Raw genomic sequence first — 17,534 nt, forward strand, 5'->3', positions numbered from 1 at the left:
CAGGAAATTTGATGCTGAGTCCAAAAATCCAAATAATGTTGCCTTCACATGTCAGGGCAGAGGTAAATCGCATTCATGGCATTCATCATGGGGAGGTTCAAAATGGCAACTGGAATTCATAATCTCAACGTGTGACTCATTGTCACATGTGCCAAATGTTGCCGAGCGTAATGAGGCACAGTACAAATTTCAAAGATCTTCCTATATTAGCCACTATTTGAAACTGTTTTAGGATTATTTTACAATGACCCAGCAATCAAAATGCGACCAGATGAACAGGATCACCCAAAGCCATCATAAAAAGAATCCAAATCCTTCAAAATAATGCTCTGAGAGCGGCCCTAAGCATGTCCCAAAAAGACCACATTTCTGAGATCAGTCGACAGAATAACTGGCTCCCAACTTACGACAAAGTCCTCCTAAAAACTCTATCACTGGCATACAAATCTCTCAATAATGCCGCACCCATTTATTTAGCAGACAGATTTCACAAGCAGACGTCTACTAGACCTATAAGACTTGCCAATAAAGACCATCTTGTCATACCCAGCTTCAAACAGTCCACAATTGGAGGCAACAGTTTCCCGGTGAAAGCGTCCAAATTATGGAACACTCTGCCTCCTAGCCTAAGAATGAACCAAACCTACCACAAATTTAGAGCCAACACTATTATATGGCTAAAATCCGACAATCAGCTTTTTTAACCTAAGTAGGGAGGTCTACTTATATGACCACGCCAGCCTGTAACTAGCCACTCTAATCTGTATTCCTGTTTCGGTCCTCTGTATATTATGTTTGTAAATATGCCTCATTGTATTTAATTCTTACATGCATGTATCCTGTATAATGCTGTGTATATAATTCTTGTATAATTTTTGTGTAACTAAGCTTCGCATATTCTTGTATCTGCTGCGCCCTGTTACCTCCGGGTATGACGCGCATTATAAATAATAAACAAACAAACAAAAAACAAACAAAACAGGTGTCATTTTGTAACGTTTGCAAATAGCTGCAAGACTATGAAAACACAAGTTTGAGATTCTTCCTAGAAACCATAACAATGTGTGTAGAAGAGCAATCATTGGCTAGCAATCGGTCAGAATATTACACTTTTGATAGAGATCAATGCCTAGTACTGACCGGAGATACTGCAAATTCTAGATTGCAGTTTTGTTTGGACTACCTAGCCCCGCCCCCCACTCCACTCTCCTTTAATTCGCTGTCCGCACGTTTCCCTTGATATTCCTGCAGCTGCATCACACCTATTAGGCTACTGATTGGTGCTCCTACTCCATTGGGCACATCGAGAAATCCAAACTCCACCTTTCATTCTTCTTTCCCTTCATCTCTTCCACTCCTGTGATCAGCAACATTCTGAAACAACTAAAGCTAGGAAGCTGTCTCAACACTAGGTGGGGTTAATGGGGATTTATTTTTGCCCGGTCATGTGCATGCTGTATGAGAGATATTTTAGGCCTGGTGAAGACACTGAGGCAGACTTCTGGGAGAAACATTCAGGGATTCTGTCCCCTTCCCAAATCGCCTGACAAAATAGTTCCATGACCGACTGTGGTTGTTGCCCTGGTGGCCAAAAGCCTCCACAGGCACCACTGAGCACAGCACTTGAGGAAGTCAGTGTGAGGCTTGAGATGGCGCTAAGGATCTCAGCTGGTCAGCTGCGTACTCCAGAAGGTGAAATGAGCGTATGGGGCTTTTATTTCCTTGTCAGCACTTCCACTAAGCCATAACCCGTAGTACTTCCATTAGGTTAGTTAGTGGCGTCCACAGTCAACCCCCTATCCTCATCTGCTAATCCCCCGATCCTTGGTGCACATAGTGTACAATGTATCTATTCAAGAGAGGGAGCAAGTGGAAGACAGGGTTTGGCCGTGTTAAAGTAAGAATTCAGAGCTGTCTACAGGGGCCAGTGTAGAAGTGTGGGTAGGAGGCAATTCTTTCTTGCTCTTGTTTGCACCTGTCTTGCTGTGACTTTGAACGCATTTGTATGATATTTCAGTATATAAATCTTCATCATAAAATAGGCCAAGCATTGCTTGAATGCCTCAGTAATAGCATCTCACAGTAATGGCCCATGTTAATGTAGAATGTTACTGGCTCATATGCATGGTGTAGCTTCTATGTATACAAGAAAACATCATGCTTTTGGACACAGGATCTGATCTACCTAATGGCTTTCCCTCTGCATTGGAGGTCAGTATCCTGATTCTTACACTGTAATGCATTGCGCTTAGTGCTCAATCATGTGAATCAGAACCATCACAAGAGAACCACAAAGAGGGCACGGATTTAAACTGGGCAGATGCCCAACTTGAGGGCTCCGCCTAAACAGAATATTTCCTGTTATACAGCTTGCATGCCATGCCTCTTTTAAGACACCCCTTGTCAGCAAGCTCCACATCGTTATGTGGGCGGATCGCTGTTGCGATCCGCGTGTACGGGTCGTTACGCAGGGGTGTGGGAGGGGCGGGTTCGAGGGCGCAGTAGTTGCCACCCTGTAATTAATAAAGCAAGTTGAACGTTAACTCGGCTCCGTGTGGTGGTGCAGCATGCGTGAGTGTTTGCCCCCCCCAACCCCCATGCTAACAATGGCGACGAAAGGAACAACCCCATGCGCCTGATCGTGGGCCTGCCGTCGGGCAGTGAGGCGCGTCGGGGCACCCCCGCTCAAAGGCAGGAGCCCGCCGCACGCCAGAGCCCCGAGATCGTGGGCCTGCCATCGGGCAGAGGAGCCCACCGCACGCCGGAGCCCTGAGCCTGCTGTACGGGTAGGCCCGCGAAACTCTCCTGATGCTCAGTTCAAGGCGTCCGTGGCAGAGGCACGCCATTCACACGGCACTGCGAGTGCGCATTCAACGGCCAGAAGAAGGAAGCCGGAATTTCCCGCCATACGCAGGCGTGTAGGGCCTGCAAGGAAATTTCGCTCCGAGAAGCAAAGTCGGCTCCCGTGATTCTGGACACAGTGAAACATTTTCAATCATACGCTCACAAGAGAGCCCCTTCACACGTGTTTCTGGCACAGAAACAAGTGAAAACTGATAGTTCTGGACACAGTGAAACATTCTCAATCATACGCTCACGAGAGTGCCCCATTACACGTGCTTCTGTCACAGAAACAAGTGAAAATTGATAATCGGTGACAAATTTCCACGGCCACAACACCCAAAAGGGCCCTTCTGACACATAATCATGTCAGACCCAGCACTGGCAACGGCATCGTCCTCAGGAGGGGCAGACAATCCTCAAGAAAATGACCTACAACAACCACAGGCCACGAGTGGCTCATCCCAGGTACTGCACATGCCGAACCCGTTCGAAATAAGGGACACCTCCAATCTAGGACCGCGCTGGACCACGTGGCTCAGAGACTTTAAGTTTTATGCCAGAGCCGTTGGTTTAACGGATGAGGTGAGGCTTAAAAACACACTTTTCATGGCAGTGGGACCGGCAGTAAAGGACATCGCAGGAGAACTGGTGGATATAGACACCGTAGCATATCAAGCACTCCTCGTCAAACTGTCGGAATACTTTGCCCGCACACAAACGTTGATTATGAACGCCATATTTTTCATACGACCAGACAAGAAAAGGGAGAATCCATCGATAACTTCGTCATGCGGCTCTGCATCAAACTCAAGCATTGTGAATTCCACAAATACTCGAACGAAGAGGCACTTTGCTCGCAAGTCATCGCTGGCTGTCTCTCTCAGCCGTTCTGGAAACAACTGTTGCAAAAACAAAGATCCCTCGAAGAGATCCTGGCGCTGGCCCGCATGGAAGCCGCGGTGGACTCTCAATTGGACAATCTAGGGAAAGTCTCCTTACAACAACACACAGGACACGCTGACACTATCAATAAGTTATATGCAAACCCCAACCAAGGAAACAAACACCCGGGAGCCACGTGTTACAAGTGCGGTTATGAGTCCCCACTTGTAGGAGAATGCCCACCGTTAGGTCAACAATGCGTCGCTTGCGGGGGCATGGACCACTACAGAGCCATGTGCAAAAACGCACATGAACCGGCCCCAGGCAGACATGGACCCCAAGAAAGGTGAAATGACACCCGCCAGAGCCCAACAAGATCGAGAGGGGACTCTGACTGCCCAGCCTACAAGAGGGAGGAAAAAGAAAGAAAAAACAAGTACACACGCGAAGATAGACGACCCCAAGAAGAAGGGAGACGCTCACAAAGACGGAGATTCGTCAGATATATTGAAAAATGCGATCCCCCTCTAGTAGCGACTCCCCCACGTCAAAGGATGATCAGAGGAAAAAGGGATATGTGTGGGCCCTTAACAATAACACTGCGGCCACCCAGCACAGCCCCACTCTCATCCTACACGTTAATAACCCCGATGAAATTCCTAATAGACACAGGAACGACAGTCCACATCAACAGTGAACAGAAACTCAAGTCGCTCACCCCAACACCCAAGATAAAACCGGCCACGGTGGACATATACCCGTATGGCATCACGACACATCTACCATGTATGGGAACAATCACAGCATGGTGCACCCACAAAGAACACGCAGCCAAGATTACCCTGCACATCCTGAAGACTGAGACCAATAGTGGATGCATTCTAAGCTTCCGAACGGCAGTGGACATGGGCCTCGTACATATCCTATACCAGCTAATGGCCCACAAATACTTCTCCAAACCGGATGCCGTCGAACAATCATTCCGCAATCTATTCAAGGGTCTGGGAAAACTTAAAGGAAGAAAGGTTTGTCTCCACATTAACCCACTCATCAAACCAGTAGCACAACATTATCGTGTTAACAATGAACGTCATCGAACCAGTGTCTGGCCCCACACCCTGGGTGTCACCCCCCGTCCCCAAGAAGTCACCGAACGGATCCATACGTCTGTGTGTCGACATGTGCAGGGCCAATGTTGCAATTGAAAGGGAAAGACACCAAGCACCCAGAATCACTGATATGATTCACCTCCTGCATGGGGTGAAAATGTTCTCCAAATTAGACTTAACAAAAGGCTACCATCAGATAGAAATTTCACCAGAATCTCGATATATCACCACATTTGTTACCCACCTTGGACTGTTTCAATATAAACGGCTCTGCTTCGGCATTTCGTCCGCCGCCGAAATATTCCAGGAGGAAATTCACAATGTAATCCGCCATGTCCCTAACTGTCTGAACTATTCGGATGATGTGCTTGTGTATGGGAAAACACAAGAGGAGCATGACCTAGCACTGCACAGAGTGTGCCAAGCCCTGCAAGAAGCAGGACTCACCCTCAACAAAACGAAGTGCGAATTCTCCAAAGGGTCACTAAGATTCTTTGGTCACTTTTTCTCACACCTTGGGATGAGACCCGACCCAGACAAAGTGAAAACGCTTAACTCGGCCACGCCACCAGAGAACGTCACAGACCTGCGCTCATTCCTAGGTCTAGCCCGCTACTGTGCAAGATACCTGAAGGACTATGCAAGCGTAAGCAACCCGCTGCGCTTGCTCACATGCAAAGACACACCTTTTACATTGTCGCCAGAGTGTCAGAAGGCATTTGAAACCATTCGAGACGCCATCTCACAGGCGGGAGACATGGCATATTTTGATGCTCGTCGGGACACCGAAGTGATCGTTGACGCCAGCCCTGTAGGACTAGGCGCCATCCTCACCCAAAAGGACCCGGCAAACACAAATACCACGTACATAGTAGCATACGCCAGCAGAAGCCTTACGGCCACGGAACGGGCATACTCACAAGCGGAAAAAGCCAGTTTGGCCGTGGTATGGGCCTGCGAGTATTTTCATTTATTCCTGTTTGGCAAGGAATTCACGGTAATCACGGACCATCAGGTGCTGCTCACCATATACGGTGACCCAAAAGCCAGAATGCCGCCGAGAATCGCCAGATGGGGCTTACGCCTACAGGACTACAAGTTCACAGTAAAACATCGCCCCGGGAAGGACGAAAATCCAGCGGACTATCTATCCCGACATCCCATAACTTCTGCGGAAACGCGACCCTCCATCGCTGATGCATACATAAACTATGTAGTTCACCACCTTCAACCGCTGCCGGCGGGGTGGTCTGAGCTTGCCACTCAATCTGAATGCGACCCAGCACTTCGAATTGTGCTGCACTGCCTGCAGAACAATAGAAAGCCACTTATGAGACAACAAGCAAGGTCAGAGGCTGAATCCACTCAAGAAGACGTAAAATGGCTCGATCAAGTGCGAGACGAACTGACGATAGTGGAAGATCACATACTTCTAAAGGGATGCAAGGTAGTCATCCCGAGGACACTCAGGGATAAAACTGTACACCTAGCACATGAAGGCCACCGAGGGGTAGTCGCGACAAAGCGCCTTCTCAGGCAGAAGGTATGGTTTCCGCACCTTGACAAGTTGGTAGAAAGCATAGTAGAGGGTTGTCACATCTGCGTGCAGGTATCACCCCCTCCACACTCAAATCCACTACAAACATCAACGCTACACAATCAAGTGTGGGAAGAACTGGCGGTAGACCTCTTTGGGCCACTGAGTGATGGCACACGTGATAGCACTAATGGATGAACACTCACGGTTCCCAGATGCACAAATAGTCGAAAGCAGCGCAACCTCGAGCATCATCCCGGCACTTGACCGAATTTTGTCGGCATACGGAATGCCCAAGATCATAAAGTCAGATAATGGCCCTTCATTCGCAAGCCACGATTTTCAGCGTTTCGCTAGGTACATGGGCTTCCAACATCGCAAGATAACCCCACGATGGCCACAGGCAAATGGCATGATCAGAAGGTTCATGGCCAGCATTAAGAGGACCCTCCAGATCGCCCACGTCCAGAACAAGCCATTCGAGCAGGCCTTAAACCAATTACTCAGAGAGTACAGGCATAGACCACATAGCAAACGGGAATATGTCCGGCCGACCTCATGTTCAGGAGACCAATTACAACGAGACTACCAGAAGACCCCAGGCCATGAGAACTGACAGCGCTTGAGCAGGAGGCAAGAGCCAACGATGACAAAGGAAAGGCAAAAATGAAAGAAGCATTCGACCGCAAAAGACGAGCACGTGACAACCCCATACAGCCCGGAGATGAGGTATGGGTCCGACAACCAAAAGCCCGCAAAGAAGAAGCCACATACGCGCCCACCCCGCTGGTGGTGACGCACAAGAAGGGCACGATGGTGACGGCCCAAACACAGGACAGCTCAACCATAACCCGAAACATATCACACTTCAAACGCGTGACCTCCAACCAGGGAGAAGTGTGGGAAAGGTACAGGGACAGTGATGAAGGCAGAATACGGGACGTACCCTACCTGGGCGATGGAGAAGAGTCAGGGGATGAACAGAATCTCTCCATGCAGACTGCTGAGGTGGCAACCCCAAGCAGGGTAAGACGACCCCAGCGGTCCCGCATGAAACCGGTACGCCTTATAGAAGAAATGGGGTAAGAAGTGAAAACGGACCTACAGGTTAAAAAGGGGGGAGATGTCAGCAAGCTCCACATCGTTATGTGGGCGGATCGCCGTTGCGATCCGCGCATACGGGACGTTACGCAGGGGTGTGGGAGGGGCGGGTTTGAGGGCGCGGCAGTTGCCGCTCTGTAATTAATAAAGCAAGTTGAACGTTAACTCGGCTCCGTATGGTAGTGCAGCATGCGTGAGTGTTTGGCTCGCCTAGCCCCCATGCTAACACCCCTACCTCACACATAGCACTACGTTTGCAAAGGAATGCTAGCTATTTGTCCTGCTGACATCTGCACCCTCACTAAGCATCTCATTCTTTAGGTTCCCACTGTGGAGCAGTGCGTAACTTAATTGAACGGGGAAGATGTTCACCTCTTTGAACTATACAGCTTATCTCAAAGCAAATTTCCCCTTTCCATCACTTTTCACACCAGACCTCAGCAGGTTGTCACACAGGCATGGCACTCTGAAGGATGTTTCACATCTCCTATTCCCTCACACAGTCTACTCTGAGCACTGTTACCCCTGTCAGCCAGGTGGGCAACCCGGATTTCCATCTGGGGTTGGCACTTTACTTACTGGAACACGATCAGATAAAAAAGTGCAACCTTCAAGGGTACGCTGGAACGTAACGCAAGCCCATCATGCAACCACCTACTGACTAATACCAAATACAGCCCCCACGGGCTACAAGCTTGCTTCCAAGAGCATTATATGTGAGCCCTTCTCCTGATCAGCAATATGCACTGATCTCTCTACACTAACTCTTGATGCATGCAAACTATTGCAAACTCCAGCCTTACCTTGTGCCTCTCTCCTATATTACCAAACATTGCTCATCGCTAAACTCTTTCCCTTCACCATTCTTCTCTTCCGATTCCCTATTCCTTTCCTCCACAAACTCTGCATTACTAAACCATTTTGTTCCCTAAACTCTTTCCCGTCACCATCCTTCTTTCGGAGCCACTTTTCCTTTCCTTTGCAAACTCTTCTGATTCCCTTTCGCTCTACTCCGCAAACTAAAGTCTGGATACTTTGGCAGGGGCATAATACATCACTTTCTGGACAAGCTTTGGCCCAGCTGGACCAGTACGTAGGTGATTGGTCGTATATATAAAATATTTTAACATGGCATAATACACACAGTGCAAACTGCATTTTCTATGAGCTATTACATAATAATTGGTGGCATTGCCCAACTGGATTTATTTTTCATTTTAAGGATCATAGGTCGAAGGAAAACTAAGTCAGGCCAGCGAGCAGGGCTCAAGTCGAGGGTACACGTGGGGGGACGGAGTCCACCCACTTAATTCAGAGGGTGGACTCAGTCCCCCCAGCTAAAATGAAAAACATTGAATATCCTCTTCGAATTTATGAATTAAAGCCGATCTCGACGATCAAACTGCAGTCGTCAGGTTTGTAGGCTGGACACTTCACCACTGCACTATATAACCTAAGGAAAAACAGCAAACAACTACAGGTGAAATGTCCAATTTTGGTACTGCGAGTCCCAGGGAAAACATTTGTATTGGGTCTTGGCATTTAAAACATGCACACCTTTTAAAGTTTTCAAAAACACTATTAGAAGAAAATATCCTCTCTTGGTTTTGTGTGTGTTGATTTTATGAATGGCAAATGCCATTCGTCCTGTTTAATTTGGGTGATTATGCTAAGCCAATTTAATGAAATGTGCATATTTCTCCTTGATATGCTAATTTCTGGAAAAGTCACATCTGATTGTGTTTGTTGATGATAATTTTTGGGACTTGACCCCTGCCAGCGAGGATATGAACTATTCCCTGCAGGTCTCCTCCTTGGGGATTAACTCAGCGAGCAGTAGCAACACTTGACGAGCTCCAAACCAGGCCAGGGAGCACTCATTCCATGCCCCATGAGAAGCAGCCCCCACCCCAGGCTAGCTGGATAGGGAGGGGCACTGCACCTGTGGAATAAAATTGCTGTGAACAGCAGATGGGCTACATCCTGAGTTCTTAGCTAACCAAATGGACACAGCCACCAAGGCGGATTTTATATCGATCCTAACGGGAATTCGTCTTTATTTATAAAAGCACTCATTATTTTTTTAAACATTTCCTACCCCTTTCAGGCGTACCCCTGGTGTGAGTACCAACTAAATGAGGATCTGCTACGTCTGCCCCTCACCTTCCTTGGAGGTGTCGCAGGGAATCTTAGGATGAGTCTGACGCAATAGACCCCTTCCCTAACTTCAGGTACCATCCAAATGGAGTGTGAGGCCAGAAGTGTGGCGCCTCATCCTCCTGCTACCTCACGCCAGGGTTCCTCCCTTCTACCCCATACATACTTAAAATCCTGCACCTATGTAACATTCCCCTTAATAATTCCCCAATTCTTTTATCTCCTACTTAACAATTATATAATTTATAAAACATATACTACATTACATATATTACTTTACTTAAATATGTACATTACTAAACATACATTCAAACAATGACATACAACACATATAAATACATATAAACATTATAGCACAATGGGAGTGACTGCTCCAGCCAGTCACCCCCCTCTCAGTACCTTAAGGGCTGTCTCTGGCGCTGCTGCCGATGTCCCCATCTATAGGCTGGCTGTAGGGAACTTGGCCATGATGTAACTAAGGCCTAGCCCCATGCTGTTCCCTGTTCTGGGTGGTGCTTATCACTACATGGGGCCACCCACGATCACCATGTTGCCTGCACTATGAACATATTTTTCCAAGGGCCGCGCGCATATTCACCACAGCTCGTGTGGATCTTCAGGGTGGGCCCCATAGGCTGGGGGCCCAGCTGCTCTCACCGCCACTCCAGTGGCCCTTTTTCATCTTTTGGGTGGCACCTGTTGGTGTAGGGGCTGTCTGAACCACTGCCGCTGCTGTGCCATGGGGATGCTGCTGCAATCACTGCTGCTCCTTGGTGCCATTTTAGGTTCAGGCGGTGGGGATTCTGCCACTGGCGCGCACCCACGTCCTGCAACTATTATTGGCCCGCCCCTCTGCAATTCATCGTGAGGCGCAGGGGGCGGGCCACTGGGATTCATCCGGGCTGCCCAACCTAGCATCCTGGGACTTTCTACCTGCCACTCTTCACACGGGCTGGCCGGCAAGCCAGTCTTGGACTTTTCTTTTAAAATCTTTATTTATTGTACATTATCGCCAATGCTTTCGACAAATTCCAAGAGGACAAAGAAAACCATACATTTGAAGAAAAGGAAACATTCTGCCTAGCTCACGCAGCCTGGGAGGACTTTCAGAAGGGCCCGCCGCGCTAGCCCGGTTCAGGCCGCCCACCTCATGGAGCCCAAACAGGGCTGTTCATTTTCAAGCGCCCCGACATCTGGGCCCATGCGATCAGGCCCCTGGGTGGGCCAACACCTGCCGCGGCCCTGCTGCCCCTGCTAAATAGCTCAGCCCCCTGGATCGGGCTCTGTGGGGCTCCCACATGCTTCACCCAGTACCTCACTATCACTATGACAGTAGCCCACCCAGAGGGTTATTTTCTTTTTCTACTCCCCTCTTCTTCCTTCTTTCTTCTCCCCTTCTCTTTCTCCTTTTTCCAACTGTCCCTTAGCTGTCTCCTTTTTTCAAATTCCTTTAGTATTCCTTTCTCCCCTGCCCAGCCCATTCTTGGGCAGGGGAGCTCTATTCCATTGTTCTTTTCTTTTATCTTTTCTTAACATTCCATCCAGCCCCATGGTGGTTGGGGTGGTTTAATTCACAACAAAATACTTAAAGCACACACACACCCTAAATAAAATACTGTTACTAAACCTGGTGTCTGTGTCTTTATTTCTAGGGTCCCTTATGGCACAAGCATGTAGCCCCTACTAGCCGGGCCCCTTGGGGCCATGGGCTACACGATATCATCCACAACCATATTTACCAGACCCGTTGCCCATTGAGCAGAAACCTGACAACAGATGGCACCTTGGCATATGGAGTAGATTACGGCACACCCTGATATCATTGTTAACACCATGGAATATTTAAGCAATACCCACACACATATAATGGCAGCACCCTGGCAATGAATCAGATAGGCACTATTTAACCAATTAGCCCAAACAGTTTTCTGCTGTGTACCCAATTTTCTGATGGCCACATGAGTGTATTTGATGCCAGCAAATCCAAATTTATTGTATCATTGCATGAGCTCGATTTCAGAAGGGAAGAGAAGGAAGTGGCATAAACAAGCATCTGAACTGGGAAGACACCAAGTCTGCGGAAATGTGATAACGATGCTCAAGATGCTCAAGAAATGTCATATCATTTTTCTGCGCACATTAAGTATCATGAGTCAATTGATTCGATAATTGCTTTATCATAGCACTTGGAGGAAACACCCCCAAAAGACTGCATCCATTTGTACGAATGGTACAAAAGACAGAAAAAGGCATGTACCATTCCTTGAATCCGAAAATACCGAACATGAGGAGCAGGGATTCCAGCGGTGTCCCCGGCTCCCCATGTTCAGCATTTTCTGATTCATGGGTTGCGGGGGTGTCCCCCGCGTAGGGAAATAAAGTACGGGAAAAAATGGAAAGGACCCTGCAGCGCCGGTTCCCAAGAACGTAAGTGAAGGGAACCAGTGTCGCAAGGAGTCAGCGGCACACACAAGGGATGTGCTGCCAAAAGGTAAGTAATGGGGTATGGGGGAGGGTGTATTTTTAGGACATGCTTGGGGAGGCATTTACTTTGGGTTGTTTGACCGTAACACTCAAGTTACCTAGAGTCTTTTTGGCCGCAAACGTTTCCGTTACTGGCAAACAACCCAAATCAGCACTTGGATACTCCAGGTGTAAGCGCCTTCTAAGAGTATTCTGTGCACATAGCATTGTTACGTGTCATTGATATTGTGCTGCGGTTGGTTGTAGTGTGCATTGAAGGCATTGGCTGTGCAGACAGCAAGGGTGGGGATATAGCGTATCATCTATATTAAGTTTATATATGAAACCAAAGCAGTGGAGAGGGTTAAAAAATATGAGAGGGTGATTCCAACAGGGAGCGTAATGGGTGGAGGGTGCTATCAAGGATAATATAGGCGAACCTCTGTTATGTTATGTTTCAAAGGGCCCTTCTTTGCGAATTGCATGCAATGCAAGTGCGACGTTTAAACTTCATGCACCTGTAATGAACAGTTATATTGCTGGGTCTGGCTGGCGGTTGCAAACCATTCTGAAGCATATTATTTTATCAGGTGCCGATCCCCTGATCGAGAACTGCGAGCCTCTGTATGACCCAGAAAGCTCACGAGAAGGCAACAATCAAGATGAAGGGATAGTCCCCGGGACAACCCCGCTGGACATGGCGACCAATGAGGAGGTGAGTGCCCTGCTTGTAGGTTAAAGGGTCGAATACAAAGATTCGAAATACAATTGTTTCGAATCAAAAGGACCGAAAACAAAAATCGAGTGCACTTTTTTTATTTTTTTGTTTTTTGGGCAAAAACCACAAATTGAAACTATACCAAGGCCCAAAAAAAATACATTTTCAAAAAGGCATTCAATCTTTTTTTTCTGATCCTTTTGAGTCGAACGTATTGTATTCAACCCTTATGAATTCGACCCTTTGACTGGACACCGAGTGAGTGCCCTAGCCTGTTACGGGGAAAGCGTGAGGTGCGGGAGAGCTTGACCAATTGTTCATTTCTTGCCATATGCTGGAATCTAGTAAATGGAGTTCTCTTTCATTCGCCTTTAACCTACTGCACTTTGTATAATGTGATGGTTTTATAAATATATTTGACTAAAGCCAACATCAATTCTTTTTTAAATGCTGAGGGGTTCCACACGTTCTTATTAAATTATTATTAAATTATTATTATTATTATTATTCTAATTGTCAAAAAGGTGCCTCTTTTGGTAGAGTTGGACTTGGTCATTTTGCCTTCGGCAACCCCTCACGCAACTAATCCTTCACCCCACTCAAAATATCCATCAGTCGGGCGGAAATCTGTTGGTGTTGAACTTCCGTACGCTGTATTATTAGTGGCTGTTATCATCCAGTTACCCAGGGCACTCAATTTATCAAGCTCAGAAGAGTGCAGGGCTGAATGGGCCCTGCCGGTATTCAAACTTGTGTACTGCTGGCTGGTCCCACGTCTGAGGTGGAATGCTTACTACTAACCTACCATCCCTGATATTGGCTGTCTAGTGGGTGCCACCTCCATTGTGCTGCTTCTGTTAGGTTATCAGGACCCTTGCGCTCCTTTTTTGAGATCAGCTCATTTGGCACAGCATGAGCGGTATCTGATCTGCCATATCATTTGAAGAGCCGCCATTTTGTGCCCTTTGACTTATGCCTGCTATTGGCTCCTGGGCTTCCAGGGCCTAATGAATTTCAGATTGAATCTGCTGTAAAGCAGCTTAAAACAATAGTTCTACTCCTAACGTCAGTCATTACTTGCCAGGTCTTACACTGTGTTTTTCACCCATTCTAGGTCTATGAACTTTTGAAGGGCAAACCGTATGAATCGAAAGTGCCTTATGATGACCCGCTGCCACAAGGTATTGTTTTTTCATAACATTTCACAAAAGGTGCATGCCAACAGCCCATCTACATTGCAACATGAGAAGGTTCTTATTTTGTATATTCCAGGTGTGGTAGGATGTGTGCTGAAAGAACCTGTTCCACTAAAAGGGTGAAGAAAGGCATTTTTTATAGGAAGGACACATCTTGTGCCCTTGGTCGTGGTCAAGAAGGATCCACACACCGAGGTCTGTAGCAAAGTTATACCACCCTAAAAGGGAGTCTCACTGCAACCACAAAGAAACACCAATAAGAAGTATATCAGGGCAACCAGCGCCTCGATGCCCTTGGGCTGCAGTGCGCTTTAAAAATGTAAATAAAATAAATAGAACATGAAGATATGTTGGTGCTTAGAGCTGCACGGATCATTGCAGAATATAGTGCAAACCAACCCATACTTGTCACAGTAATAAGATCCACACCCACCAACCTCATCTACATAAACACAAACTCACATACTCTGCCCACTGCCCCATATCAATACACGGTCTGTACACACACATGCCCCTAACATACAACATCTCATTACACTTAACGACTGCATTGTTATCTTCTTCCCGAAATCTGTTTTACCCTACTGCCACACCCATCGCTAATGGTTCCATGTGTTAATATCCCTGCAAAAATATCGGCATACAAAAATATTAAGCCATGGAACCTGTGGGGGACACCCCTGCAACCTCCATAATTTTTTTAATGCAGCGGGGGACACCCTTGCAACCACCGGCCCAATAATCCCACAAATTATTCCCACAAATAATATCACCTATGGCCTTACCCCACGACCATATATGGCAATATTATTTCTGGGGATAATATTACCTGATACCTCGCTAATGAACCCCTCCCCAGGGGGTGCACTATGCTTCACCAGTGTCACCCCATATAATAGGTGGTGGATTTATCACTGTCCCCAAATACTCCCTTGCACTCTACCCTCTCACCCAACCAACCACACCATCCTTCAAATGCCTGCTCTATCTTGCTTTGTTATTGCTATCCACATAATTACTTTCTAATCAACTAATCTATCACTCTCTTTGTGGCAACAAGAAGTCATACCTGACTTCACCGGCCTCAGCTCCACTGCTGACCTCTGCATCACAGGCGGCACATATCTCAAGAGACCTTAAACTCCACCACGCCCCTTTCACTAAAACCATGATAAATTGCCTACTTGATTTCATAACCTCACTCCGCCTTACATACCACAATGACTCACACACCCACTCCGGGGGTAACACCTTAGAGCTCATTCTTTCAATAGCACATGCTCTAAAATGCCTCCTGCCCAGCCCATGACCTCGCCCTATCCTTTCACATCACCCATGTCAATCATCTCCATAATACGCAACCCCAGTGCTTTGATTGACTGCCAGGTTCTACATGGACACAGTAATCAGCATCTGCTCCACAACCCTTCCTGCAATACGTTTAACTTTAACTTTAATACATTTATAAGGCGCCCCAAATGACCCTGGGTCTTACTGGCACGGCCAGACAAAGTCGAGACAAAACAACAGTAATACATACAGCAAACTCCAATAGATCAGGTGAGCTATCACAACTAGGTCTAACAGAAAGTCTTACGTTTGTTAGGGAACACAATAGTGGACACAGAGGATGGTGACGCTAGATTGCAAAGTGGCAGGAAGGGAATGGGGCAGGGACATATGTGGTTGCATGGGTTGGGGTAGTAGGAAAACTGGAAAGATGGAGGCACAATAGAAGTGGACTGGTACAAGGAGCATGAATGCACAAAAAGATGTGTTGCCTTCTTTCAGACACACTTTATTGCACGCATGTATCACATTTCTTCCATGCTATACCCAATTATGTATTTAAGGGTGTAAACTGCTTCTCATTTTACCTCACTTGTTGATTAGCACAAGGGCATATATTATTGATATGATGGGTTATTTATAACGCGCTTAATACCCAGAGGTTTCTAAGCACGACCGGGGATCGAACCTGTGTTGCTCCTGTCGTCTTGCTTCCAAGGCGAGCAGGTTGCTGATGAGCTATCGCCCGTGTAATAGGTTCCATGTAATAATGTCGCCACAAAAATCTCGCCATGCAAAAATATCCCGAAAAATTGCCGTTTTTTGTGGCGACATTATTGCATAGAACATGCGGGGGACACCCCCGCAACCCCCAAACTTTTTTTTTTGCCCCTGTCCCCATATATATGGTCACCCACATAATATCGGCACGTCATTTTCCCGACGATATTATTTACGGCGACCATATATATGGCGATATTATTACCTGATACCGTGTTATGCACGTTTACAAGCCTACCATGCCCGTAACTGCTCACACTGAGGTACGTTGTTCATGAAATCACAAGGCTCACAGACAGGACGACTCCTCCCTCCTTGTCCTCCTGGAACACTTGTCATCCTAAATATAATGGATCCGTTCCGTAAGCCTTCATTTCCACACTTTGTACCCCCATCGGTATTGCAGACACGAACATCCGCTATTTCACCTCTTTTCTACCGAACAAGCAACAGTATGTATAGCAGCATCCAGACCCAATTCTTTTTCTGTGTACCCAAGCAATCCGCCAAAGCTTCCTCTTGGCCTGCTTGATCTTCAGTTTTCACACAAAATTCATGGGGGTCATACTTTTCATTTCTATCACAAAGATTGGGTGGAATAGCCCAATCCTTTATAATAAAAAAAAGCCCTATTTCCAAGCTATATCTATCCCTCAAAAACTCTCCTATCCCTTGGCATAGCTTTGCCTAGGTTACGCTGGTGCACCGCCTATCTAATAGGAATAGCAAGGAGAGCAACATTCCTAGTCCTAAACTACACTAAACACAATTATTACAGAATATTACACCTTCCATTTCACACAGCAGCATTTAATTTGTACAAACTCTCCTGGTTTCCCACATCGACAGGGGAAATGACCTCCATACTGCCCTTCTGAATTTAACTGACAACCACTATAAGGCTCCATTACTTGCGGCAGCATGCCTGCTCTCCACCCATTGCTACCGGGTCCACCTTCAAACCAAGGGACGTCTCCCTTACAACCCCATTAAAAGAAATTACAAAAAAGTGTCTTTTTAAAAAGTTTTTTTTATGAGAGCTCCTGGGCTGTGGCCAGCGCCATGTGGCTCTTTGCTTCTAGGGTGGCTGGCTTTCTTGTTCATGCCTCTTAAAAACTAAAAAAGAACAGGGGTTCCGCAAGTCTAACACTTTCAGCAGTGACCCTAAATAAGAAAGAATAGGAATACCAAATAATGTGTCTTTCTGGAATTCTATACAATAATTGCTAGACTCATTAAAGGTGTATTTCAGATACACTTCAGGGGGTGAGTCACTGATTTAGTCTGTTCGCAAACACCTCAGCTCAGCCTTTCATCCTTCTTAGGTCCATAAATGAGTACCAACACAGTTTGGGTGATATTGTATATATATGTTTTCTATATAAAGCGCTTAAGCGTATGTGCTACATAATAACACATCATAATCATTTGGTCATGGACGTCTGCTTGCATTCACA

The 17,534-nt window shown here is 46.7% G+C and overlaps 1 protein-coding gene across 1 annotated transcript in view; it reads left to right on the forward strand.

Moving 5' to 3' along the window:
* Positions 1-17,534, forward strand: part of NFKB1 (nuclear factor kappa B subunit 1) — an 887,546-nt gene that overhangs the window by 820,961 nt on the left and 49,051 nt on the right. The window contains exons 20-21 of the mRNA XM_069630690.1: positions 12,684-12,808; positions 13,926-13,992. Coding sequence (XP_069486791.1) covers positions 12,684-12,808; positions 13,926-13,992 — 192 coding nt within the window. The remainder of the gene's footprint in view (positions 1-12,683; positions 12,809-13,925; positions 13,993-17,534) is intronic.

The sequence above is a fragment of the Ambystoma mexicanum genome, chromosome 6q, assembly GCF_040938575.1.
Source record: "Ambystoma mexicanum isolate Mex_15411 chromosome 6q, UKY_AmexF1_1, whole genome shotgun sequence".
In the NCBI taxonomy this organism is placed as follows: Eukaryota; Metazoa; Chordata; class Amphibia; order Caudata; family Ambystomatidae; genus Ambystoma; species Ambystoma mexicanum.